This window comes from Aplidium turbinatum, chromosome 13 (genome assembly GCF_918807975.1).
Source record: "Aplidium turbinatum chromosome 13, kaAplTurb1.1, whole genome shotgun sequence".
In the NCBI taxonomy this organism is placed as follows: Eukaryota; Metazoa; Chordata; class Ascidiacea; order Aplousobranchia; family Polyclinidae; genus Aplidium; species Aplidium turbinatum.
Genome location: NC_137484.1, coordinates 21507798 through 21534591, shown reverse-complemented (window position 1 = coordinate 21534591; position 26794 = coordinate 21507798). Strand labels below are relative to the sequence as shown.

At 39.0% G+C, this 26794-nt stretch overlaps 1 protein-coding gene across 1 annotated transcript in view; it reads left to right on the top strand.

The window, feature by feature from the left end:
• Window positions 1-1036: 1036 nt before the first annotated feature.
• LOC145782278 (rho guanine nucleotide exchange factor 10-like protein) overlaps window positions 1037-26794 on the top strand; it is a 28182-nt gene continuing 2424 nt past the window's right edge. The window contains exons 1-24 of the mRNA XM_082594067.1: window positions 1037-1904; window positions 3693-3790; window positions 4269-4389; window positions 8253-8422; window positions 8989-9033; window positions 12080-12193; window positions 12602-12686; window positions 12928-13120; window positions 13839-14010; window positions 14141-14350; window positions 15165-15372; window positions 15813-15921; window positions 17100-17263; window positions 17819-17972; window positions 18717-18811; window positions 19074-19189; window positions 19905-20042; window positions 21501-21583; window positions 22105-22256; window positions 22855-22996; window positions 23494-23669; window positions 24395-24541; window positions 25417-25624; window positions 26349-26616. Of these exons, the coding sequence (XP_082450193.1) occupies window positions 1037-1904; window positions 3693-3790; window positions 4269-4389; window positions 8253-8422; window positions 8989-9033; window positions 12080-12193; window positions 12602-12686; window positions 12928-13120; window positions 13839-14010; window positions 14141-14350; window positions 15165-15372; window positions 15813-15921; window positions 17100-17263; window positions 17819-17972; window positions 18717-18811; window positions 19074-19189; window positions 19905-20042; window positions 21501-21583; window positions 22105-22256; window positions 22855-22996; window positions 23494-23669; window positions 24395-24541; window positions 25417-25624; window positions 26349-26616 (4236 nt within the window). The remainder of the gene's footprint in view (window positions 1905-3692; window positions 3791-4268; window positions 4390-8252; window positions 8423-8988; window positions 9034-12079; window positions 12194-12601; window positions 12687-12927; window positions 13121-13838; window positions 14011-14140; window positions 14351-15164; window positions 15373-15812; window positions 15922-17099; window positions 17264-17818; window positions 17973-18716; window positions 18812-19073; window positions 19190-19904; window positions 20043-21500; window positions 21584-22104; window positions 22257-22854; window positions 22997-23493; window positions 23670-24394; window positions 24542-25416; window positions 25625-26348; window positions 26617-26794) is intronic.

Genomic DNA, 26794 nt, shown 5'->3' with positions numbered 1-26794 from the left:
ATTGTCAGGCATTGTCAGTGTTGCAAGGTGTTTTAACTAAAAATAGTATTTATTCTTTTGAAGTCGATACGAAATAATAAGAAATCAATGAAATTAACATCATAACTTGCAACTACAGTACTAAAAAGTTCGGTAGCCCAGTTTGGTAGGCTAAACTTGCAAATCTGGCAACCCTTAAAATTACGGGTAGGCTTTTGTTCAGCATTTTCAGGAATTGGCAGCAATTTGAAAGTGTTGTCTAACATAATCTTAACTCAAACTCCAATCGTAACCCAAACCGTAATCCGCAAAACTGGTCCAATTGGCAACTGGCAACACTGACAATGCCCAACAAAATGCGACAATAGGTATTTAGTGGTACCGGTACTGCAAAGATCCTGCTTATTGTGCTTTTGGATACTTCAACCACAGTCTTAGCTCTTTGACAATAACGTTTTTATAATTCAATATGACTTTTGGGAAACTGAATGTGCCTTACTGTATAGGTAACTTAACGTGACTTATTTATAAGGACATGGCTAGGTTTACGGAATTAGTGCTGCCAGATAAGAAATTCTGCCCTACTTTGAGAAAACTTGAAAGCCTTTGAAGACAAAAACTTGTATTTGGGAAATTTTGAAGTCCTGGGCAGAGAGCAAAACCCTAACTTTAACTCTGTCCCTAACCTTAACCCTCACTTAATTCTAACCCTTTCTCTGGTAATACCCATGACGAAACAAAGCTTTTTTGATTGCAACCATGGCAACCAGCACCATAAAAATAGCCATTTTGTATTTATAGTTTCAGTGTTTCATAAGACTGCTCAGTATTATGACTGGTATTTAACTGTTTATATCTTAGCTGTTACTTTTACATAAAATTTTAATTTCTCATAGACTATTTATTTGGTAATTTTCACCCATGAAGAAATTCCACAAACATAAGCTGATATAAGAATATTTTGTAGACTTGACTTAAATTTAGTAAGAGGTTGGTTGGCTTGTGAAAAACCGCTTAGACGAACCAAGTTCATCATCATCACGATTAAAAATACAAAATGTCTGATTTTATAAAACTGTTTCGACGACAGCGTTCAAAGCAAGGACTAAATGAAAAAAAAGATTCATCATCTGTGGACAGTAACTTATTTCAAAACAATTTGGATTCTAACTTAGATGATTCTTGCATGAGGCACATGTGTGTTTCATCAGAATTTGGTGGTAATAATGTGTCAGGAATTGGAATAAACTCCCAGGATAAACCTGAGGAGACTTTTAAAGAACCTAAAGGTTGGAGAAAATCTTTACGGAAACTGAAGCGCAAGAAGCGTGATCAGACTGTTAGCATTTCATCTGACAACATTGCCAAGATTCCAAGTGATATTGCTATTGCATCAAAAAATGAGTCCATTATTTCCTCATCTAAAGTCAATAAGCGGTGGTCGTATTCACCTGATTTATGTGAAGATAATGTTCCTGGTGCTAGAGAGTTACGTGGCACTTTAGAAAGGAAACTAAGTGTGAAACATGAAGTGGATGAACGTCAGTATTCAAATGTGCGCCAAAGTGCTCATCCCCATTTAAAAAAGGAACTTTCCAATAACAGACAGTCAATAAGCAGCAATGAAGAATATATTGACTGTGATACCCGTCAAAATCGTCCAACATTCTCATCTTTTCTATCTCCAAACAACAATGAAACTTATTTAAGTCCAATTGGGACATCTTCATTTTTTGCTGATAGCAATGATACAGGAGCTTCATCACAAGACAATCTTGGGAAAAGTAGTTACATATCACAAGGTCAACCTGTACCAGAAGATAGTTCAAGTTTAACGGATTTACCTCAGCCAAATTTTTGTTCTAGAGAGTGGGAAAGAAATGATGAAGCAATGGCAACAACAGAAGATGAATTTACTCAAACAAGTGGGTGATAGAGTAGAATTAGTGACTTTTATTATGCGTAATGACATTTCGCTATATAGTGGCATCTGTGGCAAAGGGCTGTCTTGAAATTGCAAGTAGAATTCGGCTGTAGTGTCTTCAGCCATGGTGACACTTTTACAAAAGTCACTTGAAGTGTCAGTATAGGCAAGTTCTACTGTGCAATAGCTTGACAAACAATATCTTCAAATCCTCATAGATGCTGATACTACTGATCACAAACTTCATGTTTGCCAACAGTTTCTTTTCTGTGTAATTTCAAAATGTGCATGTTGTCAACCTTATTTAGTTTGGAATTTGGGGAATTTTTAAATGTTTGTAAATGGTTTTCTTCAGGAGTTATATTGTATGAAACTGATTAAGCGTTCGTCAACACTAAAAAAATCTTTCAACAAATGTTTTAGAGAGTATGAGTATAGGGTAATGATGAGTTTGAGACCTGTGATGATTACAGGCAGCATTGCATACACTTGGTAGACAACTTTCCTTGCTGTTTCGTTTTATTGTTGATTATGTTTACTTCTTTTGCGGAAAAAAACACAAAATTTTTGTTCCATCTTTGACGATGTTGTTGGAGCATTTATAATATTTTTTTATACAGTAGACAATAGATATGCAAGCCTTAAAGCAGCCGGCGGCCATTGCGGCCATGGCTGCTAAGTAGTGCTTGAATGACCGCCTGTGCTACCTCCTCCGTCGGCCAAGTTTGGCCGCCGGTTTCTTTTAGCCAATTATTTAATTTTGCAATAGAATGATTGTGCATTAAATGTCGAAAATATGTAGTACTGTATCAAAGAGTGACGCAGAATTAGGTCAGAGCATCATAGTCACTACTGTTGTATTGAATATATCCAGCTGCGATCACCAGCGCTGTAAGTCTTGTTTGCAATTCCCGATGTTTATTTTAACAAAGTGTTAATCCGAAGTGCTAATTTACATCGGCTGGCAATATTGTCCTTTTTATATCGATTCAATGTTGTTGGACATTGAATCGTTGTTAAAAAGGAGAACTAGGTTAGTTGACATCCCTGGGTAAAACATGTATCTTCATAGTTGAGAACGCTGTGGGTTAGTGACTTCACACCCTCAATGATGACATCATAAGGGAATAAATGGTCAGGTTTTATGAAAGGCGGTATGCAGTTAAAACAATTTACTGAGCTGCGAGCAGTGAAAACAATTTACGGTCGTTAGATGGTCCCGCAATACCGGATTACAATCCCTATAAAGCATTTAATGCATGGTACAACGATTCTATTGCAGGACGTCGCCCAGACTTCAACAACGCTAAGTGATCATTTTAACATTGTTGCAAGTTTAATGCTATTTACTTGCGCTGTCGTTATTGTATTTTGGCCTCCAAGTACGCAGATTTGGCCGCCGAGAAGGAGCTCTCGGTAGGCCACAATGGCTGCCGAAAAAAACACGAGTTTTAAGGCCTGATATGGTACCGGTATTATAACTACTTCTTCAGCATTTATATTTTTGCTTTTAATGTGTTTCTTTTAATCTGAGGAAGTATGGATCAAAGCAATTGCTTTTAATTTAAAATTTATTCCAATTGTTCTCCTTTTGTATATATCCCAATAAAGAGAAAGTACTTACCAAACCATCACTTGTTATCCCAGGGTCTAAATATGCGAAGTTAATTTATTGATTGTCTTCTAAATATAACTTTGTTGCATGTGTGTGAGCTTCTTGGTTTGATGACATGTAATCCATTGAGAGCTATTACTTCCTTTGTTACCTCAGTTGTTTTGTTACTTACAGGCCAATCAGGCACTTCTCTACAAGCATCAACTTCCGGACAGCTAAGTCTTGAAGGGACTGGAACGCCTGAAGAAGAGGACATTCCTTATGATTTAGAGGCAATATAGCTTTGGCTGCATTTACTGTTTGTATAATGTATATTTTTAGTTTGTTTGACTTTGTGGGTTGATCATGAAGCGAGTTTGAAGAAGATTTATTAAGTTTTACTTGAAAGATTTTTGGATAAAATTTAAATGTATTTTTTAAACAATTATTCACATTACAAATATTGTGCTTTGTAAACTGACTTTAATTTCTAATGTTAACTTTGGTGTATTTTTATTTTTTAATTTGTTTGATCTTGTCTAGATTGGAAAGCATTTTCAACACCATGTCATGCAGTTAAACAGAATACATTTTTTGAATTGATGTTGGTCTCTTAGCTGCAACACATGCAAGATATTTTAAGTGTAGCATTTATTTGTAAATGGCAACACTATTTTTTTCAGTTCAGCATGAAAAGTTTATATGTCACTATATTGCAATTGTTGGTCTTGTGTTGGTTGGCTATGTTGATTGTAAATATTTACTTTTTAGGATATTGACGAAGTGTTAGCAAATGCTGATTCACGTTCATCTACACTTGTGTCTTTGCACGGGCAGCAAGGAGTTTATGACACGATGGACAGGGATGGAAACAGAGTTCAAGCAGTTGCAGGTAAAGTTTAAGCAAATGAATATTGGGCCTGCTATGATGATCCACTATTTTTAAAGAATACAACTGCAGGTTCTTAAGTGTATGCAGTGATCATCAGCTCCAACCCAGTTTCATTTTGTGGCTTTTGTTTCACTTCAGCCTATGTTTGACAACTAGGACTTGCGCTAATAATAAAAAACCATTGTGCATTGAGCAAAGTTTTACTGCATCTGCAATACTTTGCATCTTTGTAGTACCGGTATGCAGGCTTGCATTGTCTCTTCGTTATTTAAATATGATACGGTACATTAAATGGATTTCACTCAGAAAATATATGCTTAGGCATTATAGAAAGCTAAAACCGCAATGCTAAGGCAACAGGGATCAGTTGTCAGTCACTGACAACTGATCCCTGTTGCCTTAGCAATTGAGGTTTTAGCTTTCTAGATATGGAACAGGGATCGTTTCAGAACAAGACTAGATCAGAAAGCGAGGCAGACTCCGACTCAGCTCAGCAGCAGCATAGAGCAGTTAGCTTCTTCAAGCATTATATTTAACATTTAATGCTTCAAGCATTAAATATATGCTATATTAGTTTAGGTGAAAGCTACAACATGAATTTGTACTTACGACTATTAAAATGTTTCTAACTACTTCTTGAAAAGTATAATGTGTAATGTCTATTCTGATGACACGTTGGAATTACTTCAAATTATTGTGTATTAAAGTTTGTTTGTTGTAATAACTTGGTAGTTAACAAATTCTATACTAGATACCTACAATCGTACATGGATGTACACATCTACACATTTCCGAGCGATTTCATCATACTGTATAAATTTCAAAAGTAGACGAACCATCATTTTTAAAGTTATTATAATTTTTTATATTCATAGTAATGCATTGAGCATTATTATGAATATTTTATATTTATGAAAATCTCATCATGAAAATGGGATTTTATCAGGTTTGATTTTTGGCATAATTCCACCATGCAACAGGTTTCTGTACCAAAACTTTTTAAAGTGGGTACTTGCACAATTGCACATGGCATTTGTTCAGACTGATTCCAAGTGAAATATATCTAGTTGCATTTGATGATATTTTTCATGTGATTCATTTAAGATTTTGTTAATTTTCGGATGACGTCTGACAATGTTTTTGCACACAAACTATGCATTTTTCTTGAAAATAGGACTAACTTAAAAATACGATCTGATCTTTCGTACACTATGTAATGTATTCCAAGAAGGAAGTTTTGATTCCTTAAAAGTGTGAACATCATAATGTTGGTGAGGAGAAAACTCAATTGATTTAACTGGTTTTAAATTTCCATTTAGATTGATAAATAGTGAAGTGATTTCTGTTAATTGACACTGTATCAACTTGATGTGTGTGTTCACCAGTGTGAAAATCATTGATTGTAACATTATACAGCCTTGTCGACTTTGACAACATACAATGATCACTGACCAGACAACGAAATCCATCATTATTAGAAGGAATCAACGTCTACAGACGTTAAGTTCTGCTGTCTGTGATGGTGCTTCTGTTGTTTCAGTTGTTGCCTTTTCATGTCACTTAATAACCCACGAACATTTTGAACAGGGATTTGCCCATTTGAAGTGATAATTAGTGTCTGTAAGTAGTTTACTTACGCGTCTCTTTCATCATGTCATGCGTAAGGTGAATCAATTGCAGCACAAATGTAAAAAAATCAATGACGTTTTATTTCGGTTTGATTTTTATCAAAATATTTTTGCTGTGTATGATGGGTTTGTGGAGAATTAATACCAGAGTGCTAGAAAATAAAATTTGTCTACTTTTTGCGTCGTTTTTAGAGTCGCTTGTAGAATTACATTGGTTGCTTGTAAACTTTACCCCAAAAAGCTGTGTCAACAATATCACAGCATGAACGTTTGCTGCAGTTGCATAGTAAGTTACTACCATAACAACTTAAATAATAACAGCTTCCACTCTGCTTAAAAACAGTATATAACGTTAGAAAACGAACAGAAGTTTTTTTGCATTTAAGAACTTCTGTTCTTAAAAGCAAAAGTTTTAATCTTTCAATACTACAGTGACGATAATGTAGTCCCAGACAGCAATGTCCGTCATGTTTACATTGATTCAACGTCTTTTGCTGTCTGGGACGTGTCATTAGAAGTAACTTTCTGAGTATTTGAATTTTCTGGGTGTCAACAACAGTGCCAGACGTCATCTACGTAGTCCTGTGGCTTCTGTGAACAACCATCGACTGGTTGATTGGTATCAAGTGTCCTGTCAGCTCTATCTTTTTCTATAGCCAGCTAGCAAAATTGATTGATTTAGAGTTTGCAGACATTGAATCAATGTATAAAGGACCAATTATGCTTGCTGGGTAAGTGTTGCGATGGAGGTGCAACGCGCTTATAGACTTGTGAAGCGGCTGTCAAAAACTTCAGCCATGATTGTTTTTATTATGATTTGGCTTGGCATCGATTTAGATTTATTTTTGTCGTACTGTGTTATTTTTGATCAATGCTGGTAGCAATTTCCAATACTACCTGAATAACCTTAGTGCTGAAACGCTTGCTGAGTAGATGTATGTAGAGTGACCACTGACTAGAAAAATTACTTCATGGTTTATTGACTCTTTTGTCTTGCAAGCTTTTTGAGACGTATTCTCAAAGATTATTCCTTATATGGGCCACTCGTGTACCCTTCACGCTTTATTCACAGCTGTACACTAAGCGCTTGCTTGTGAACACATTGCATTAAGAAAATCAAAGGGCTCGCCCAGGGCTTGCCTCTGACTTCATTCAGATACAAATTAACGTCTATGCTCGGTGATTTGATTCACTGCGCAGATGCGGTTTCTGAATATATACGGTGTTATTTTAGTCATTGGAACTGTTGATTGTACTGACGCAGGGCTAAAATGCTGAAAAGACTGTCACAGTATTAATGTTTCGTTTCTGCGATGCACGTGTTGACTGTTGAAAGGTTAAACGGATTCAAGAGTCGAGATGGAAGGGGTTGTAAAGCTACTTCTGCATAATGCATACGTATGCACTAACCCAGGGGTTCCCAAACTGGGGTACATGTACCCCCAGGGGTACATTAAATTTAATAAAATGGATTGCTGGATGACTGTTGCGGGATTTTAATTGTCCACCTCGTGGCCTTTAGTACCTAGCTAAGGAAATTTTTCCTTTCCATTTTTGCCCAATGTTTGGTCAATGGTCATGAAACAGTTTTGATGTGGTCTATCGATTTATTTATGTTTTGAATAAATCTATTTAAAATCTTTGTTGTGGAACAAGAGTGCGCTCAGTCGGAAGAAGTTCCTTAGTTTTCTTTTATCATCCACCACTTCCTGGAATACATACAAATTGGCCATCAATCCTTTAGACCGGCATGGCACAGGAAACTAACACATATCTTCAACGTAACATTAAGGTTGATCTGCTTCATAGTTGAGTAGTGAGAGCGCTGGTTGCCTGGTTAGACGTTCGAAACGGCGCTGGTTCGGTACAGCTCAAGAGCATGTGACTATGTCTTTGATGGGTCTGCTACTATTCGGTGAGTCCGATTCGGTGAGTTCCTAACCTCTAGCCCCGAAGGCCCTAACCCTAAAACGGCAATGATAATTAGGCTACGGTACCCGATAATTTAAAAAAAAAATTGAAAAAATTACCGAATAGGGATCGGACTCACCGAATTGGACTCACCGAAACGGGCCATTCCGGTCTTTGATAGGATACTTAATGACATGCTTGAAAGTGGACACGGATTAGTTTCCTTGCCTTCACGCTCACCTAACTTTTAAATCTTAATCTTCAACTACTGGCATGCAGCCTGAAAACGAAAAAAAAACAATGATGTGTTGCCATCCTTTCCAGGTTCTTTGATGAGGGGCAGGGCTGTGACGAAGTTTGAGCGAGACGCGGAAATGGTTCTGGAAAACCTTAATTACAATCAACAACATACCAACTACGATGATGTTCCTGTTGACCACTACTACCTGGATCTCAATGATTCAAACAATGCTCGGAGTTATCAAAGAGGAGGGGTGAGTTTCAGCTGATGGACATACTACTGATAGATTTTGTTTAATGAACTTGATAGATGGTTTCACAGAATAAGAACTAAAATTTGCTTCTTTTTTTAAGTTGTTTATTTCGTCTAGATCAGCTCTGAATGGTCAACCTCTAGGTCTTGTTCGGTTTTGCTTGCATTGGAGCAATTCAATAGAATTGTAACAAGAGCATATTCTTTTTGCATACAGTGTGTTGAGCTGTTAAATTTAGGCTGAGCTCATAGAGCTAGCTGCGGAGTCGAGAAAAATAAAAGCAATCTTTTCCAGAAGATGATTCCCCACCCGTTGTGTGATTGTGGTTTAGACAATCAGACGATGAAGCACATCCTCGTCTACTGCCCCCTTACCCCTTCCTGTGACGACACCGACCTAAATAAACATTATAAACAAAGCTCTTATCTGGCTCCGACACTGGCGTAACAAGCCATGTATTTGTAGGAATCAATATAATGTTGTATTAACAAGAATAATAGTCTTTTACATACATTGTTTTGAGCTGTACCATGCCATGGAGTACAATTTTTCTTCGTTTGTTACAGACCCCAGATACTGACGAAGAAAATTACGAAGATCTTGCCACACCGGTGAGTTGACATTATTTTGTTATGTCGTTAACTTGTTATGTTACAAGACTAGCTAGTCGCTTTATTCGGTATCCCAGACCAAAATGCCGGGTTGTCAACTTGTCATATGTTTGAAATAAATTGAAAAGATGTAGCTACAGAGCTTACTAAAACACTGATCAGCTTTCACTAACTGGGCAAATAAGGAAAATAAAATACAAGTATTTCACAAATGTGGAGTAGATACAAACGACCTGCTTTAGCCTGATGCTGCGGGTTTGCTGTAGTGGTAGCGGTTTGCACTAGCTTTCGGAACACCGTTCTCTAGTCATGTGCACTGACGAGTGATGTCCTGGTCAGTGCACATGACTAGGGAACTGTGTTCCGAAAGCTCGTCATAAACCGCTACCACCACAGCGAACCCGCAGCATCAGGCTAAAACAGGTCGTTTGTATCTACAGTTGTGAGATAAACCAACGATCATGCTGCTAAAAGCGAAACTTACCTAATAAGCAATACATAGGCTATCAGCCAACTTACCAATGTCTTGTGTAACTCGTCTCACATAAAACGTGGTGTCAAAATATGTTACATTTTTTGACAAACAAATCGGTTTAAGCAAAAATGTTATGAGAAGCATAGTAAACAGGATGCGCAGTGTTAACAAATAAGGTTATTTAAATTTTTGTGGCAGCTACAATTCAACAGTGGTGAAATAAGAATGTTGTGTCTTCCGAATAAGCTAAATTGCTTCCAGTATTAAGCGGCTTTATCATCCAGAGAAATTCAACACTTATTAGTCACAATTACGTTTTGGTGAACATATCAATTATATGGAAACAGCATCGAACCGAATTGTGGCTAGACAATTTTGCCACCGAAGTAGTCGTTCCACTTTTATGATGGTATGCCTGTTTTGTTGCTTTAGACAATTTAAGTATAGTGTGAAAGGCAATTTGATCAGTTCTTAACTTTTTGTCACGGTGTTTTCAGAAGTAAAATTTGCCTTTCTTAGATCATTTCGACGTTTGCAGACGTTGAAATGACCTAAGAAGCCACTCTTGTTAACCATCTTTGGCGTTGTTTGAACTGTTTGTTTATCTTTTCACCATTCAATAGTAGTTGCCAGAAAAATCCTTTTTGTTATGTTGATTCTACGTTTGGTAAGGTTGAATTAATGTAAATGAGGATTGATTTTATGGTTAGGTATCTGTTCTTAGTTATGTAGTTTACGTTGTGGTTCGGAGTTGTACTATCAAGCGTACCCCAGGCACCAAAATCCGTGGTTTTTACATTGATTCAGCGTCTACAGACGTTGAATCAATGTAATACAGTGTCTTGGAAAGCATCTTCAACAACTTCCTGATGTCTCATCTCAACCTTTGCTCAAGATTTGTGCTCAAGGCATCTAGATTCACTTACAAATTGTTTGGAATGTTTTACCGTTTTGAATCCTTGTCTGGCAGTCTGCAAATTCACCTTTGCCCTGACTGTCATGTATTTTCCATAGTTTCATCATCATTTTTACTTAGACCTTTATCATCCTGCAGCGACCCAGTCAATAAAACTTGCCAATCTTGCATAGTTTCAACCTTTTTACAAAGGAAACTTTTACAAAATCAGCAAAGCTGGAACTTTTGTTCGCTAGCAAGGCATAGGCTGTAGCCATACCCTGATACGGTGTTGCAATTGGTTGTTATTTGCAAGTCATGTCTGAGGTCACATTTCACTTTGCCATCGTAACGGCTGTAGACGATCCACATGGACAACTGCAAAATTCTCTAATCAACTTGTCAAAGCTGAGAAGGTATTATAGTAATAAAACTAGTAATGGCAACAGCATTTTTATAACACCACATTCACAGTGCAAGCTCTGCTCCTGTGCGGTGAACATGAGGATGGTGATAAAATAATACCTTCAGTCAGTTACAATGCTCACAAAAATTAAATGTTTTCGAGCGAGTTTTGAATTGATTTGGAAAGATGAGTCGAATGTTTTGAATAATCATATATTTTAAAGTTAAAGAGGCACTGTTGAATTGGCTATGTCACCGAGACATTGGCTTGGCAGGTTGACAGAGATAAACAACGTTCACTCAATTGATAAGGTCGGGCCTATGCTGCAAGGTTCAGCACAGGTCGTTTATAATGCATCGCTTTCACATTCGTTATTGTTGAAACGACGCAAAAATAAACTTGTTATTTTTGCTTTTCACTAACGGGCCTATGCTGCAAGCTTCTGCACATGTTGTTCTTAACGCATCGTTTTCACATTCGTTATCGTTGAAATGACGCAAAATGAAACTTGTCATTTTTTTGGCTGGAGGCTCCTGTTTTTAACTGGTTTAAAGCCCTGAGTTTACTTTTATGGTTAATTATGACTGACACACCTGGTTTACGATGCGTAACATTCGTCCGAGGACAAAATTACTTGTCCAATATCCCAAGGTGAACTATAGTAAACCATCACCGGTCGCAATTCAACTGTTTTTCTGTTGTCGTGGGAACAATCTTTGTCTCATAAATAATTCCTCTGCGTTGGAGAAATGCTATTTGGATTTATTTTCATTTTGAAACCGTTGTTTATAATTCATTCAATCGTTCTGGCTACTGCTGATACTGTCAAAACCAAATGCGATGAAATTGTTTGACAACAAATCTTTTCTGCAACCAAAAGTTTGTTTTCGAACCGTTAATTGCCCGGGTAGCAAGCGTGACAACATTTTCCTTTTTTAACGTTGCCAGACATTGGTTAGTTAAATGTTGGTTTTCAACGTTTTGCAGTAAATTTTGCTGTTTCTTCTGTTCAACGCAGAAAGCGTGTTAACTGAGTGTTGATAGATTCTGATCGACGTTCAAAAGGGCGTAGGTTCGATAATTATGTAGGGGACTCTGTTGTGTCTTTACTAAATATGTTCGAAGGTAGACACAGTTATCGGAATGTTTTTTTGTCGTTTATTGATTTCAAATTTTCAAACATTGAGTCTAAGCTTAGGTACGACAAAACCGAGAAAGACTGAAGAAGATGGAGTGATGGTTTTCTTACTTTATTCATTTTATTTTCTAGACATCTGATGATGTCTCTTGGGGCAGCAATGAGTTTGACTCGACTTCTGACGAGTCTGATGATGGAATAAAACGTGGAAATGATAAAAGGAAAGACAGCACAAAGTCTGGCAGGGTAAATTAACTGAAAATGTGTTTGTAAACAAGCCAGAAGTTATATTTTTTGTTAATACCTTATTTTCTAAATTGTGTTAAGTTGTGAGCTACATAACCAAGTGCAAAAAGACATGGTTTGATGTTCGTAAGGTCGCTGCTTCGACACTACTCAAGAGCATGGTGACTGTGTCTGGCAAGACACTTGGGCACGCCGTCGATTGTGGAATGGCGCCCCTTCCACTATAGCCCTTGATTTCTCTCATGTATGAACAGTACGCGCTGCTCGAGAGAATCGCCTACAGCCCTTGTTAGGGCTATGGCCTGTTGAACTAAGTTCAGTTCAGCAGGCCATAGCCGTCAATAATACTGGATGTAAAACCATACTTTCAATGTATCATTTCTGTGCTTATTATTGCTTTTATTTCAGTCTGGCAAAGACATTGGAAAGGAGGTCCAGAAATTAAAATTCTGGGAGCGAACTTCTTTAAAGAAAAAATCCTCTGCTCCGAAAAGTAAGTCTCTGCCAATAAAGAAGATTTTATAACATGATTTTATAGCTTCACTTCCAAGGAAGACGTGGAAGCGGTGGATGACCAACACTGGACCCCTGCATCATGATGAGTAGAAGCTGAGTATGTGCTTATCAAGCGTTGTGATATTTTTCACTTTTGCCAAAAAGTTTTACCTTTTTTCAACCAAAATGTGGTGAACACTTACTTTTTACTAAAATTTGATCATTTACTTTCCAACTAGTTCCTGACCCGGAACCGAGTTTATTTGTTGACTTCCACATCCCCTCGGACCGCCATGTGCTCCCTCAGCTACCAGAAGACATCCCTTCAGGACTTTCTGAGATGCAGTTGAAACGACGCAGGATTGTGGGGACTATAATATCAAGCGAACAGTCCTACATTGAATCCTTACAAAGGCTGGAAACCGATTACAAGTGAGTGCAAGGCAAGGTAGACGCCACCCAGACAGCAAATCAGTCGTTAACAAACAAGCAAGTGTGCAGGTCTGTACAAATTTATTGCATTTGTAATGGTTTGAGCTCTTCATCTTGTAAATGTTATTTGTAATTGCTGGGTTTCGCCTTTAGAACTGTTACAAAGGAACTCGATATTTTTGAAGCAAATGGCAACAACCAGAGACCGCAACTCACAGGGCACCCCGGGCAGTAAAAGGATAAGCCCTCGGCCCCGGTGTCCAACGACAGGAACTCATCCTCCTGAGCAAGTGCATTTTTCAGTGCAGGCAGTTTCACTTGTCGTAAGGGTTGGAGTAGCACTGTTGTATGTCCTATATACGGACCCCAGGATAGATGTGTGGATCTAACAACGCTCGATGAACGCACTATCCATTGGCTGCTGTGCATGGATTTAACAACGTGACCTGCGGCGGGCCCAAACGCCAGAAGAACGTCGTGAGTGTGATAAAGTATTTCATGAGTGTTCGCTGAAGGTGCATTTCCAAGGATGCTAAGAGGTGACATGTGTCGCATCAGATATGATGAAGTTGGAGGCCAGTGGTGCCTTTTCTAGGGGAAGGTTTACAAACCAGACATCAAATCAACCGTTTTTTACATTGATACAACGTCTGCAGACGTTGTATCAATGTAACATGTACTTGTACTTGGAAATCATGCAAACAACTTGTTTCTGCAGACAAGTTCTCTTGGACACGAAGCCTCCATTGATTGGGTCTGATGTTGTTGAGAAAATATTTTACAAGATATCCGCCATCTTACAATGTCATCGACTCTTCCAGATGACTTTAGCATCCGCCGCAATGAGCTGGGATGTCGAGGAATCGATTGGTGGAACGTTTGTGGCTTCAGTAAGTTCTCCAGTTGTTTGATTTTCTCTGAATGAGCGACCAAACTGGCTTGTTCTTCAAGAATTTATTTTTGGGATAGTTTTTTTTTCTTCAATTTTCAACTAGGAAGTGTAATATTTTTTCGTTTTAGTTTTCCAAATCCATGGTGTTGGAATGCTACGGGAACTTCATCAACAATTTCACGACTGCCATGGACACAGTGAGGAAGACTTGCCTGCGGAAGCCACAGTTTCTTGCTTTTCTGAGGGAAAGACAAGATGAGAGTAAAGACCGTTTGAACCTGTACGGATTGATGCTGAAACCAGTCCAAAGGTTCCCACAGTTCATCATGCTAGTGCAGGTAAGCTCCGAAGCAAGACAAAGTAGTTTAACATTTGAATTAAAATTTAATTTTGGAGAAGCCTCAAAGTGTTGGCCCCTTTAGCCCCCACTCCCCACTGTGTGCAGTCTCCATTGTCTATTCATTGCACCACCACGTCGTCACTTAAAATGTCCTAACAGTTGTGTTTAGTCAATAATTACGTAATAATTGCACTTCATGTTGCCGCACTCACGTTACTAACAAAACACCATTCGCTTTTCCAAAACTGTGAGAATGTTAATTATTTATGCAGTTGTAAACTTTAAATAATTCATTTCACCAAAATGACGTTTGGCAAGGCGTCAATGACGTCATAATTGATTACTCTTTCTTCACTTTTCAACTCAATGTAAGAAAGCAGTCGGTTTGTTTTTAATGTCTTCATGGAGAGTAGTCGATGGTTACCTGCATCTTGCCGTGTGCTAAAACTACGCTTCCCAGCTACCAAAATGGATCCTTTTTTGCGTTGATTTTAAGAGGATAACATTTGTCTCCGGTATCTCATTCATGCACTATATTTTCGAGAACGTCTTTTATTGCTTTCTTTCCTGTTGTGACCTTTTTCGTAAATTTCTGTGGCTCTGGATTCCCATTTCATGTCGGTTTCGCTGATGCAGAGGTTGGCTAGTTTTGCTTCAAATCCTTTTTCATAAAACATGCCATAATTACGCATGACTTCCAATCTTGCCTTTTTTTTGCAAGATTTCAACGTGGCTGGACGTTAAAACGGTAACAACAGGCTTAAACCTTTTTATTAGTTGAATTTGATCATAAAAATAATTTTTTTCTCCAGGATTTATTGAAACACACTCCTCCAACGCACAAAGATCGCTTACAGCTCCAACTTGCTCTCACGGAGCTTGAGACGCTTGCGGATCGGCTCAACCAGAGGAAAGCCTACGATGAAGATGCGTCAGACCTTCGAAATCTGTTGGAAAACAGTAACTTGAAACTTGGTAGCCACACTAAGGATGGAAGACTGCGAAGGCTTGTTAAACAAGGTATCAGTGCAGTATTTAACTGTTGCGTATTAGTGAGTTAACTGTTCAGTTCAGTTGTTTTTCTTTTTAACCATCATCCATCACATCAAAAAACAATACACGTCACGAAAACAATACACATACAATTGGCACGGTCGCAATACCTTCAGAAATTTTTTAGGAAGGGAAATAAAAGAAATGTTACAAAAAAATAACTGATATCAAAACAGACAAGTTAGAAATAGAATAAAAGTGGGTTGAATTATATCAAAGTTATACACGAGTATAGTCGTGACACGAAGACAACGAAACGGTTTTCCAATGGCTATTACCTTGTTCCACAAGCAATAAAATATTTCATCTTTTAGCATTGATTTTTAAAGATAAGTAGATAGGGTTTAGTAAAATTTTGTCGCGTTGGGATAAGCAACTGGCTACACAGTACCGTTTCTTGCCGCTAGGTGACGTACGAGAGTGCATGCACAACGAAGATAAGCTGTTGGAGAAAGTGAAGGATTGCCTCCTCATTCTGACGAACGACATGCTCATATGCTGCTCTATAAATAACAGGTACGATATGAGGTACATCCAATCTTACAACGCACCTTCATCTAATTGGATTACAACATCCAATATAACAATGATACGACTGTAAGATTAACGCTTCTCCACTTCATCACTGCCAATTTAGCAAGACTTGTGGTCTTGTGATGTGAATACGTTTTATATAAAAGTTAGTGTCAGCAAATCCAGTACATTGTTTTCGATGAAGACGAGTGTTTGGTGCATTACTATAAGTTTGTACAGTTGAGGCAATGAGTAACATACTATCATGTTGTGTGAGTTTGGCTTCGTACAATGCCCAAAGTCCCCACACTTCGCATTTTGCCAGCTTCTTTGTGTGAAGCTTTTCTTCCAAAGGTCGGGCCTGCTCTTACAACCAGCCCTTTGCAGTGGCAGCTTTGTTGGGTGGTTGTCGCCGCTGTATCAATTGGCCAGCTAGCTGACACGGAACCAAAACGCGCTTACTGATGGACTGACGAGTCTACTCACAGGCGTCTGGGTTTTTAGCTTTTTATTGACAGCATTATTATCTTTCTATCCAGCTTCCTTGATATGAATGCTTTCGAACGAAAGTTGTTCTGCGCCCAGTCCCCTAGCACACTATACGATGCCTTGCATAACACTTTCCAACAAATTTCGTCGTCCATTAAGAGGTTGCAGCATGGTCCATGTGTTGTGTATATGTTGTGTATTTGTCTGTGTACTTCATAATGCGAAACAATGCATTGTTGATTGTGTGACTGCGGGGCATGTTGTGCTACAAACTTAAGTTGGATTCTTTAGCTTTGTGTTAACGTTTTTTTATATTACCTTGTGGAATTGTGTTTGTGTGAATCAGGGTTCGAGATAGCTAGCTTTAACCAATAACCATCTTGAAAGGTTAAACCTGGTCTGGAAACGCTACTGACTGCCGACTATTTTGTTTGGTTTCCTGTTCCGCTAATTTTTCCAAGCTTTACCCCAGCTGGTGTCAAGAAGGTTAACTTCATATAAAAAGTTTAAAATAAAGTTGAATATGGGTTACGCGGCGTTGACTTTTATTACTTGTCATTGAATGTAAAGTTGTATCGTGGTGATGTCATCATCACCATGCTTCTTGTCTGCAACGGTCGACTTGTCTTGTGTGACGCAGCAATGGTGGTTTGTTACGCGCCAATGACCCTTTGTGACGTTGCCACTCGCAGGAAACCTCACCAGCGTGGCAACACGTCGACGTACAAGGACATGTACAAACTCAAGTGGAGGGTCGGACTAGACGTTGTCGAAATTACGGACGGCACAAACAGGCAAAACAACAAAGTGGAAAGGGAAACACTGCATACCGATTTCATCACTTTGCAACAAATAAGTAAGTGTCATCAATTGGTATTCCATATTTTTGCATTTACGAAATGCCTGGGGTCCGATGTGGCGGGGTTTTAGGTAAAACTCAGCACGCTAAACTTTAGCTCGATATGATGTCATAAAGATGTGGAAAACGGCGCTCAAATTTTGAATACCGGGAATTTCGACGTATTTCAGCAACCACGCATCTTTTGGTGACAAAACCACAACATCAAACTCCAGGCAATTTGAAATCTGACAATGGTGGAAGTATAAAATAACAACCATGTTTTATTTTGTGACCATTGCGACAACAACACTGCGATTGCAGATGCAACACAACAGGAAGAAGCAAAGGGACAAATTGTCGTCGAGTCAGCTGGTCCTATTATTTTTGCATGTCATTGAGTGTTTTGCTGAGGCATTGTCGCCTGCCCTGGAGCGGTGTCGAACCGACGTCCCTTCACCTAACCATCCGTTTACGTATTTTGCAAATGCTTTCGTCTGAAACACCTTAATCGTCATATATATAAGAAGTTGCTGTCTTGGTTCGTCTCTGACTTATTTGTGGTCTTTTCAGATCGATTAATTGAGCGCTTACAACTGCCGCACGAGGGCGTGTCAAGTCAGGCTGTCGACAAATGCATCTCCGACTTGGAGATAAAAATCCGCCAGGCGGAGCAGTTCGCAACACAGCCCGAGGAATCGTCCTTCGCTGTCAAATTCCCTGGGAAGTGAGTGGCTTCCCAGACAGCAAAATTCATCATAAATGGCAGATTTTGCTGTTCTCGGTTACAAATACCTTCATCTTTTTGAGCCTTTTTGATCTAAATAGCTAATTGTCTTCCCTTTTGTCATCTTCCAGTATTAAAGTTGGTAATGATCTCAATCAGGGAATCAGCCTTCTTTTCCATAGATTGGTCTGTGGACGTTGAATCAATGCAAAAATGGACTAATTTGGTGGCTGGGATTGTGCTGCGTCAGCCAGAACAAGAGGCCAGTTTGGCCTTGAATGAATGAAATGTGATAACAAACAAACCTGTTGGAGCTGAAAAGCGACGACTTTTTCAGTATACAGGTTGAAAAATTATTTGTAATGGCGGAGTTGTACGTGTGATCACTTCGGGTTGTGGTGCTGCAAATTGACGTGTTAAATTTTGATCCTTTTCACAAAAAAATACATGAATTCATTTTTTTGTCTGATTTATGTGGCCAGCGACTTGTTACAGTAGAATGGTGGTAGAAGGTGTTGTCGCTGTCAGAGTGTTTGCATAACGGAATAAGCGCCTCATACGCCAACTCCCAGGTTGAGAGCCACTCACGCACAAGTCTTGGTTGTACTGTTTTGCAAACAAGGTGGCCACGTCTGTAACATAAGCCTTGTCATTGTGTTGAATCTCTCCTTTCATACTAACTAGTAACCACCTGTAATGACATGCCGTTGTACTTTGATATTGAGCTACCGATTGTTACGTCAGGTCAGACACGCTAGTGACGCGCACTCTGGTGCTGAGTTCTGTTTCCCTCAAGAACGATTGGTTGGAGACGATATCCAGAGCAAAGCTAGCCAACTGTAAGTATGTTTGTATCTCATAGAGCTGTTAGTATTTTCCATTTATTGTGATATTTTTTTAAATACAAAGTTTTTATTGGACATAAAGTATTGGTGACAAATTTGATTAAAGTGTGATAAATAAATATTGATTTTTTTTCAAGTACCTTACAAAACATTTATTAAATCTAATTTAGTTCAAAAGAAACATATGTTTTTTATCTTTCTCACTTCATGATAATTTGTTTTGTTGTTTTGCTTAACTTGAAGTTTCTATTTTTAGCTCCAAGCAACCTCGGCAGTTGGTTTAGTTCCGACGGAGGAGAGTCGGAGATGTCTTGGGAGCCCCCTCTCTTCCTGAGGAGCTTGTCAGCTCACATGTCTGACGAGACGCTACAGGTGAAGCATATCTCACATGGCAAAGTTCTTAATGTGCTGCTGCACCTCTATACGGTTGCACTGACACTGTCTGAGCACTGTCTGCTTTACAAAGCAACGCATATCTGCGATGGCTACAGTGATATTTATAAACACATATTATTATTATCTTTACCAGCAAAACTACTTTTTTGTATCCATTCTTATTTTTCATAGTTTGAAGATTTAATTTAAGTGAACAGGAAGGCAAGGCAGCCAATCTTCATGTCCATCTTCAGATGTACCATGAAGTGTCCTTCCAAAGACACAACCCCATGCACACGAGCCGTGTCGAACATATTTGCAGCAAATCTGGTCGAACATAAATTATTATTGCTTCGCTGCAGTTTGAAGGTTACCCGTTCGACACTCATTGGGAGCACCAAGTGTTTTTCAAAATATCATAATTGATAAAAACATACTTTTTCTATTTTACTTTTTATTTCATGCGGCTCAGGGTTACGAAGTAAGTTTCGTATTTATTCGAAATATTTTGTTGCAACGACGGTGATTCGATAAAGTTCAGGATAGTTGGTTGTTATTCCATTAAGAAAACCCATCACAACTTGAATTTACACCCAGCGGAATTCCAATCTTGTGTGTTGATCGTTACGACCGTGTAGAATGACGTCATAGCGCCCTGACGCTTCAACGCTTTGACGTCACGGCGCTCTGACATCACCGTCTTTTCATCCAGGTGCAATGCGCATACTCGTTCATGCCTTCCTGCTATGAGACCTACCTGTGGCTGTCGTGCGCCGCTAGCACCGTGCTGGCCGTTGTCAGCGTCTATTACATCACAGAGGACAGAGTGGAGAAAGTACACGTCATGCAAGTATGTCATTGTTCGCTCATGATTGAGTCGTTTTGAATTTGGCACAAATTGTTTGATCACGAGACTAGCGTATAGGTTTGTTTGAATTCCAGGAATTTATTTCGTCATAAGTTGTGCGGCAAAGCATGAGGTTTCCTCATGGACAATCCAATGTGTGCCCATCAGAGTTGAATCAATTGTAATTGAGCTGAGTGTAAATAATTATAATTTTCTCGTAATTGTGATTGAAGCATTTTTATTTTGTTAATTTGCTAAAGTTTTTGCTTAATTACACTTTAAATTCCATTGATATTGAGACCCGACAAACACAACATGAAATAATGACGTCGCATAATGACGTCATTCCTCCATCACAATTGCTTGACAATCCAAAGAAGAGCGAGGTGATATGATGTACTGCCTGCAAACTGCCAAGGATTATTTGGGATTAACAACAACATCAGTCTGTCAGAAAGAAATTTTTCAATTGCGAGTAACTTTTATACGGCAAGAAGAAAGTTGCTGGGGCCAGAAAGTTTTCGCAACCTAATGCTCATTAAGCGCAATCCAACAGTTTGTGAGCAAGTGGAAATGTAAATGCCAACCAAAAATTTTGTAATTACTTACAATTAATTATAAAGCTTTGGTAGAGAGTTTGCTTTGTTGAACCGTTGAACCATAGACAAACAAAAATAACCTTAGCGGGTTTAACATGTTGCATTACACAGATGTATATAATAATTAAAAAAATCAACTCAAACGTTTTCAGCACGTATGTGTGTCCTCATCAGGAATTACTTAACTCTGCAATATACATAAAATGAAAATTGTAAAATAAATCTGACTATGCACTATAACTGTAACGACACTCCGGACTGAAAAGCACAATGAATAAATTAATTAATTACATGTTGTAATTTGATATCTTTAACACGGAGTAATTGTAATGTAGTAGAAACATTTAAGGGAGTAATTGTAATTGAACAAAAAAGATGTAATTCAGGGTGGTCCAAACTCCCTGTCACGCGGGTCGCATGCGGCCCGCATGCATCTTTTGTGCGGCCCGCAAACACTTTATCGATTAAGCTATGAAGCGATTCAAAAGCGACACACGGAACAGAACGGCTGATGAAACCCTGAATGTCTGCCTACGTCGTTCAACCACCGAATTTAAAGCAGAGATTAACACAATTACCCAAAGCAAGAAATAATAGTTTTTTTGGTTTGTTATTTTGCTGATGTGTAGTGCATCGTATCTTCACGAGCTGAAAATTGAAAGGCAAACCCGCTGAAATTCATTTTTTTATTTGACCCGTAAAGTTTTCCCCAAACTACAATGTAGCCCTTCGTGTTCGCTGTCTTAGACCACCCTGAGTAATTGATCTAATTCTGGTGCTCATCGCTGGAATCGAACTGGAGACTTTTGTTTTCTGCTTTTTGCTTGCATATGCACGTGCAAATAAGAGGCTTGTCATCTAGGTGGAGAGTTCAGTGCAATGCATGCAACACTGGAACCCGTTCAGTGAATCATACTCAGTTTGGCTTGGCATGGAATCGGGCTGGTGAGTTTGCTTTTGAAGTGGTTTGTAGGTTGGAGATTGATGTGATCGTTGCAAAGATGTTTGAGAATGATTTGAAGTAATTTACATACGTGACGATGTGACGAATTTGTAAATTTTAGTCAAATTCGTACCCTTTGTAAATATTAATAGTTTGATTCGGGAAGCAAAATAAAGTACTAGATATAATGGGCGATGTTCATGCACGTTAATGAACGGGATATGTGTAAAACCTAATCATGTTAAGTACATGCATAAACGATTGTTTTGACAGCAAGGTACGTACATGTAGCAGTAGCTCACATGGCTACACAATCTGACCGTGTGTACAAAATGGCCAAAACAAAATATTATGCTTTAATTTCTAGACAGCAAAATCTGTCATTTTTACATTGATACAACGTCTACAGACGTTGTATCAATGTGAAAATGACCGATTTTGCTGTCTGAGTTTGAATATGTCATTAGTTGCATAACAAATATAAAGGTTCTAGAAATTTAGGATCACCTTTTTGTTGTTCAAGCCTTCTCGAGTACGCCGCCGATGGTTCGTACAGGAAGTTGAGTGAGGTTGCCATGCCAACATTGTCCACAGTAATGATTATGAAGGCGCACCTCAATAACTTGTACGTCGGTTTGTTGGATGGGACCTTGGCTATGTACACAAGGCCACAAGGTTGGATGAAGAAACTAAAGTTATATAAAAAAAAAACTATTGTTACGATGTGAGCGTATTCGTTTTGTTGCGAAGGAAACGCCGTTTTGTTGCGAACGCGAATGACAAACGAAATGTTTTTTTATTTGTTTATTTGTACTTACGTTCAGCACATGGATATGTCAAAATATTTCGTTTTGATACAATTTTCTTTGTTTTGACTCCAATTTGTTTTAAATTAAAATTCCTCGTAAAGAGATTTGTTTTGATGAATCCTCTGGAACATCGCTACTTACCGTTGAAACTGAACTTTACCAAACAATCTGGGATTATCCACGGTAACTTAAATTTTATTCCTTCATTGACATTTCACAGGCGTGGTTAATGCATACTTTTGAAATGAAAGCTGCTTGACATGGTTTGCATTTAGAGCTGATGACAGTCCATGAGACGATGAGGAAGCATTTTACAATCACTGTATTTTCATTTCTCTGAAATGATTCATCACGAGACGTTTGTGTATCGCTCTGACCTCCAAACAAAAAAATAACGATAGCGGGTACTGAACCCAGGTCTTTTGATTTAAGACATCTAATCCTTAAGCATGCCTCTTCTGCAGACACAATGGATCTTCAGTATGTGTCCTCCATAGTTGTCGGTACTGGATCTCTTGTGTGTCTCTCTCCAGTCGGTGATAAGCTCTGGGGTTGCTCCGGGAATAATGTTGTCACGATTGACATGGAGACATTCCAAACGGAGAGGTAAGATCATTGGAGTTGCACCCGGGGGTTGTGCCTGACGTTGAAGAATCTCATTTTGAGTCAAAAAGTCTGCGTTTATGGCAAAGGGTCGTTCTTTGGGCCGTTTAATTTCACTTGCACAGTCATTTATTTTTTGAAACCACAATCAATGATGAAAAGTTTTGAAAGTGAACGGTTTCGCTCTTTTGCAAAGGCCCTTATTCGATTCTGGCACTTCCATGTAGAGATTGTTCACTACGGGCTTAGTCTAAATGTGTGACTTTAATTTTTAAAGTTTTCTCTAAATTTGCTCGTCAGAACGATTGCTGGAAAAATAGTTTTAACTTCATTTTACAACACCTGATCGCTTGTAGGAAACGTGTTTTATACGTCGCTATCCATCTTTTTGTTCTCCCCAGACAGCAAATCATTCGTCTGCAGACATTGAATCAATATAAAAAAAGACTGATTTGTTGTCTGGGCTCTTTTTTCCATTATCGCATCCATTTACCTCCCAGTTGTCGCTCGTTACTTCTGGAAGGAGAGACTCTCGTCGTGAACTTAGTGACGAGAGTTGGGAGCGGTGTGTGGGTAACGTTTTGCAACGACTGCAACTTGAATCTCTACCATCTCGACTCCCTTGTCCGCCTCCAGGATATCAACCTGGCTAGAGTGATACGCGACTTTGTGCAAGGTAATCTTAAATATATCTTGCAATCAGACAATGCAGATTTCTGGGTCACGTTATAATGAAGCCAAACGTGCACATCTTTCTTTAAGAGCTTCAGTAGAGCGTTTGTCTTGTACCATAAACACAAAATGCGGAGTAACATAGCCAGATTTACTGGTATATTTTGTTCTTTGGGTGTAGATAAAATTATAATTGTTATTCCTGACGAGGATTCTATGTGGTGTCGGAACGTTTGAGATGTTGAGTTGAGATGAATGAGGTGTTTTTGAGATTGTTTAAAAACAAATATGTTAAATCTGTCTATGTTCCTCGGCTTTGTGTGTTTATCTTTCTTTACTCGCAACATTGATGGAAAACGTGCATCTGGTACACAAAGATATCATCATAATATTCCTTCCTCGTATTGAGGGTTGGATGCAATGCACTATTGTTCACGGTCGTGAACTTTTTGTACAGCACATCCATATTTTAAGTGTGTGACCGAAGTTACGCCCTGAAGTTGAAGATTTAGTTTAGCGGACAGGAGGCAAGGAAGCCAATCTTCGTGTCCACCTTCAGGCACTCCTTTGTCTTGCCAAAGACACAGTCGCATGCTCTTGAGCGGTGTCGAATTGGGTCCCTTTCGAACCAGAGCTCTCATCGGCTACCCAGACTGCGAAATTCATCCTTTTTATATTGATTCAACGTCTGCAGATGTATATATTTCAACATTTTTTTAATACGTTTAGGTTTGGACCCGAGCGAACGCATCAGCGACCAATGCTACATCACCAGCTTGTGGAGCGCTCACTCCCAGTTGTTAGTTGGTACGAGCAACGGATTGCTTCTTGCTATGCCGCTACCAAAGCTACCTGGATCTGTGCCTAAAATTACAGGTAGGTCTTGTGACAATATCCATCTGATCATATGAAGCATCCACCCACTACCAAGTGTATCACTTGGCTAGAATATAATACAGTCGAACTTGCGTATAATAATAATAATGTTTGTTTTTATATAGCGTTGTATCCATCGCAGAATGCGTTGCTCCTCAGCGCTTTACAAAGCAGAGCAGTGTCAATGCAGCCGTATAGAGGCGCAACTGAGTACATTAGTACCCGAATCCATTCCATTGCTCAGTGCCAAGCAGGAATTAGATTCAGTACCATAGTCTTTGATATGACCCGACAGGGTATCAAACCTATGCCTACCGATTCAGAGGCGGGCGCACCAACCACTAAGCCACCGAGCTTACAGTGACACTTGAAAGACCTCCAAAAAAGTGTTACTGTAGAAAATGTCACTATGGCCGAATTTCACTTATAGTTTCATCATCATCATTATGTTCCTTCCTTGTATTGAGGGTTGGATACAATGCGCCATTGTTCTCGACCATGAGCTGTTCGTACTGCACTTTCATAACTTAATTTTGTCCATTTAGTGATGTTTGATGTCCAAATCATTCTTGGTCTGCCTTTGTTTCTTTTACTGTTTATCTTCTCTTCTATTAATGATCTTTGTAGCTTATAATCTTATATCTTATAGTTTATAGCGGGATTTTTCAACAGATGCCACTATAGGAAAATGTCACTATAGCCGGATTGTACTGTACTTGTTAAGTTCAAGGTTGATGTGATGCTCTGTACCATGGCAACTTTTATTACAATTTCGTTTTCTTCTTGCGGTGAGAAGTGCTCACAGTGTTTTTATCAGCGCTTTGCTTTGTACTGATGAAGCGTTTTTCAATACTTTTTATTTTTCCATGCTACAGGTCCCTGCAAAATAAGCCGTCACAGTTTGCTCAGCCCCTTAACATTCTTGTCCTCCCCCGAACTTCCTCACCCACAAATTCGTGATAAATCGGCCAGCAACACCCCCGCCAATGAAGACACCCCTCCCCCTCTCCCACGGAGAGATGACCTTGATAAGACAGTCACACCGGAACAAAATGGCGACGGCGAAGACAAAAACACTACTTTGTAAGTTGTTGCCATTTTCAATTAGTTAGTTGGAGTTTGTTTAAAGGCGAACTTACCCGTGTGAACTTGGAGCTGTTCATACGTCATGCGATGCCATTTTCTTTGCTTGGCCTTTTCCCATATGACGCTGTTTGTCACAGCCACACCGTACCTTCCTGTCAGCGTCTTATGGTAATTGAAGAGCGTGTCGTCTGCATAGCCGAGTGGTGAGAGCCCTGGAACGGCAATCGAAAGGGCGCCGGTTCGACACCGCTCTAGAGCATGCGGCTGTGTCTTTGGCAGGACACTTAAAGGCACGCCTGACTGTGGACACGAAGATTCGCTTCCATGCCATCCCGTCCGCTTAATCTAATTCTAAATCTTCAACCACCAGGTGTAAGCTTGGACACGATAAACAAAAACAAAAGAGCATGTTAATTGATCTATTAATAATATTTTTGTGCATTGATATGATAATTAGTACATTACTTTATGAAAAAAATAGAGTTTGACAATGATTTTGAAGCCACGTTTGTGTGGCAAAACTCTACAAAAAGCTTGTTCTCATCAATTTAGTGTGATTCTTTCCTTTTTTTTTGTAGTTTTGTCGCACTACATATCCTGCTGGTGAATTCAAGAGAAGATTTTTAATGAAAAGTTCAATGATAATGTTTTACTTTTGAACATTATCTTGTTTTTGCAATAACAAAAGCTTTAATATTTAATCAATCAAGTAATTGTTCAGGACTGACTCTCGTAGAAGTTCCGGTTTGCCACAGTCTGCTTTTCGGCTATCTGTCAATCAACGCGAAGCTCCGCCCCGTCCCAAACACAAAGACTCGTCATCTCGTTTGTTCAACCGATCATCGGTCACGCCCTCTCCACGACCATCTCTGATTGGTTCCGAAGATTTGATTGACAGTCGACCACGGTCATTGTCATGCGACCAATGGCTGGAGAATGGTTCACTTTATGACACCATGGAGTTGCAATCTATTGAAAGTCCCAGCAAGGTTATTGTTATTATAGACCGTGTAGTTTTGCTTAATAAAGTGGTGATATCACCAAATGAAAAACAAACCATTGTTTACCAACAAGTCGGCTGTGAACCAGTAAAGCGAACGTCTTATCTGCTCCAATTATCATGGTAAGGTCTCCAAGATTGTACGATTAACGAAAATGTATGTTATA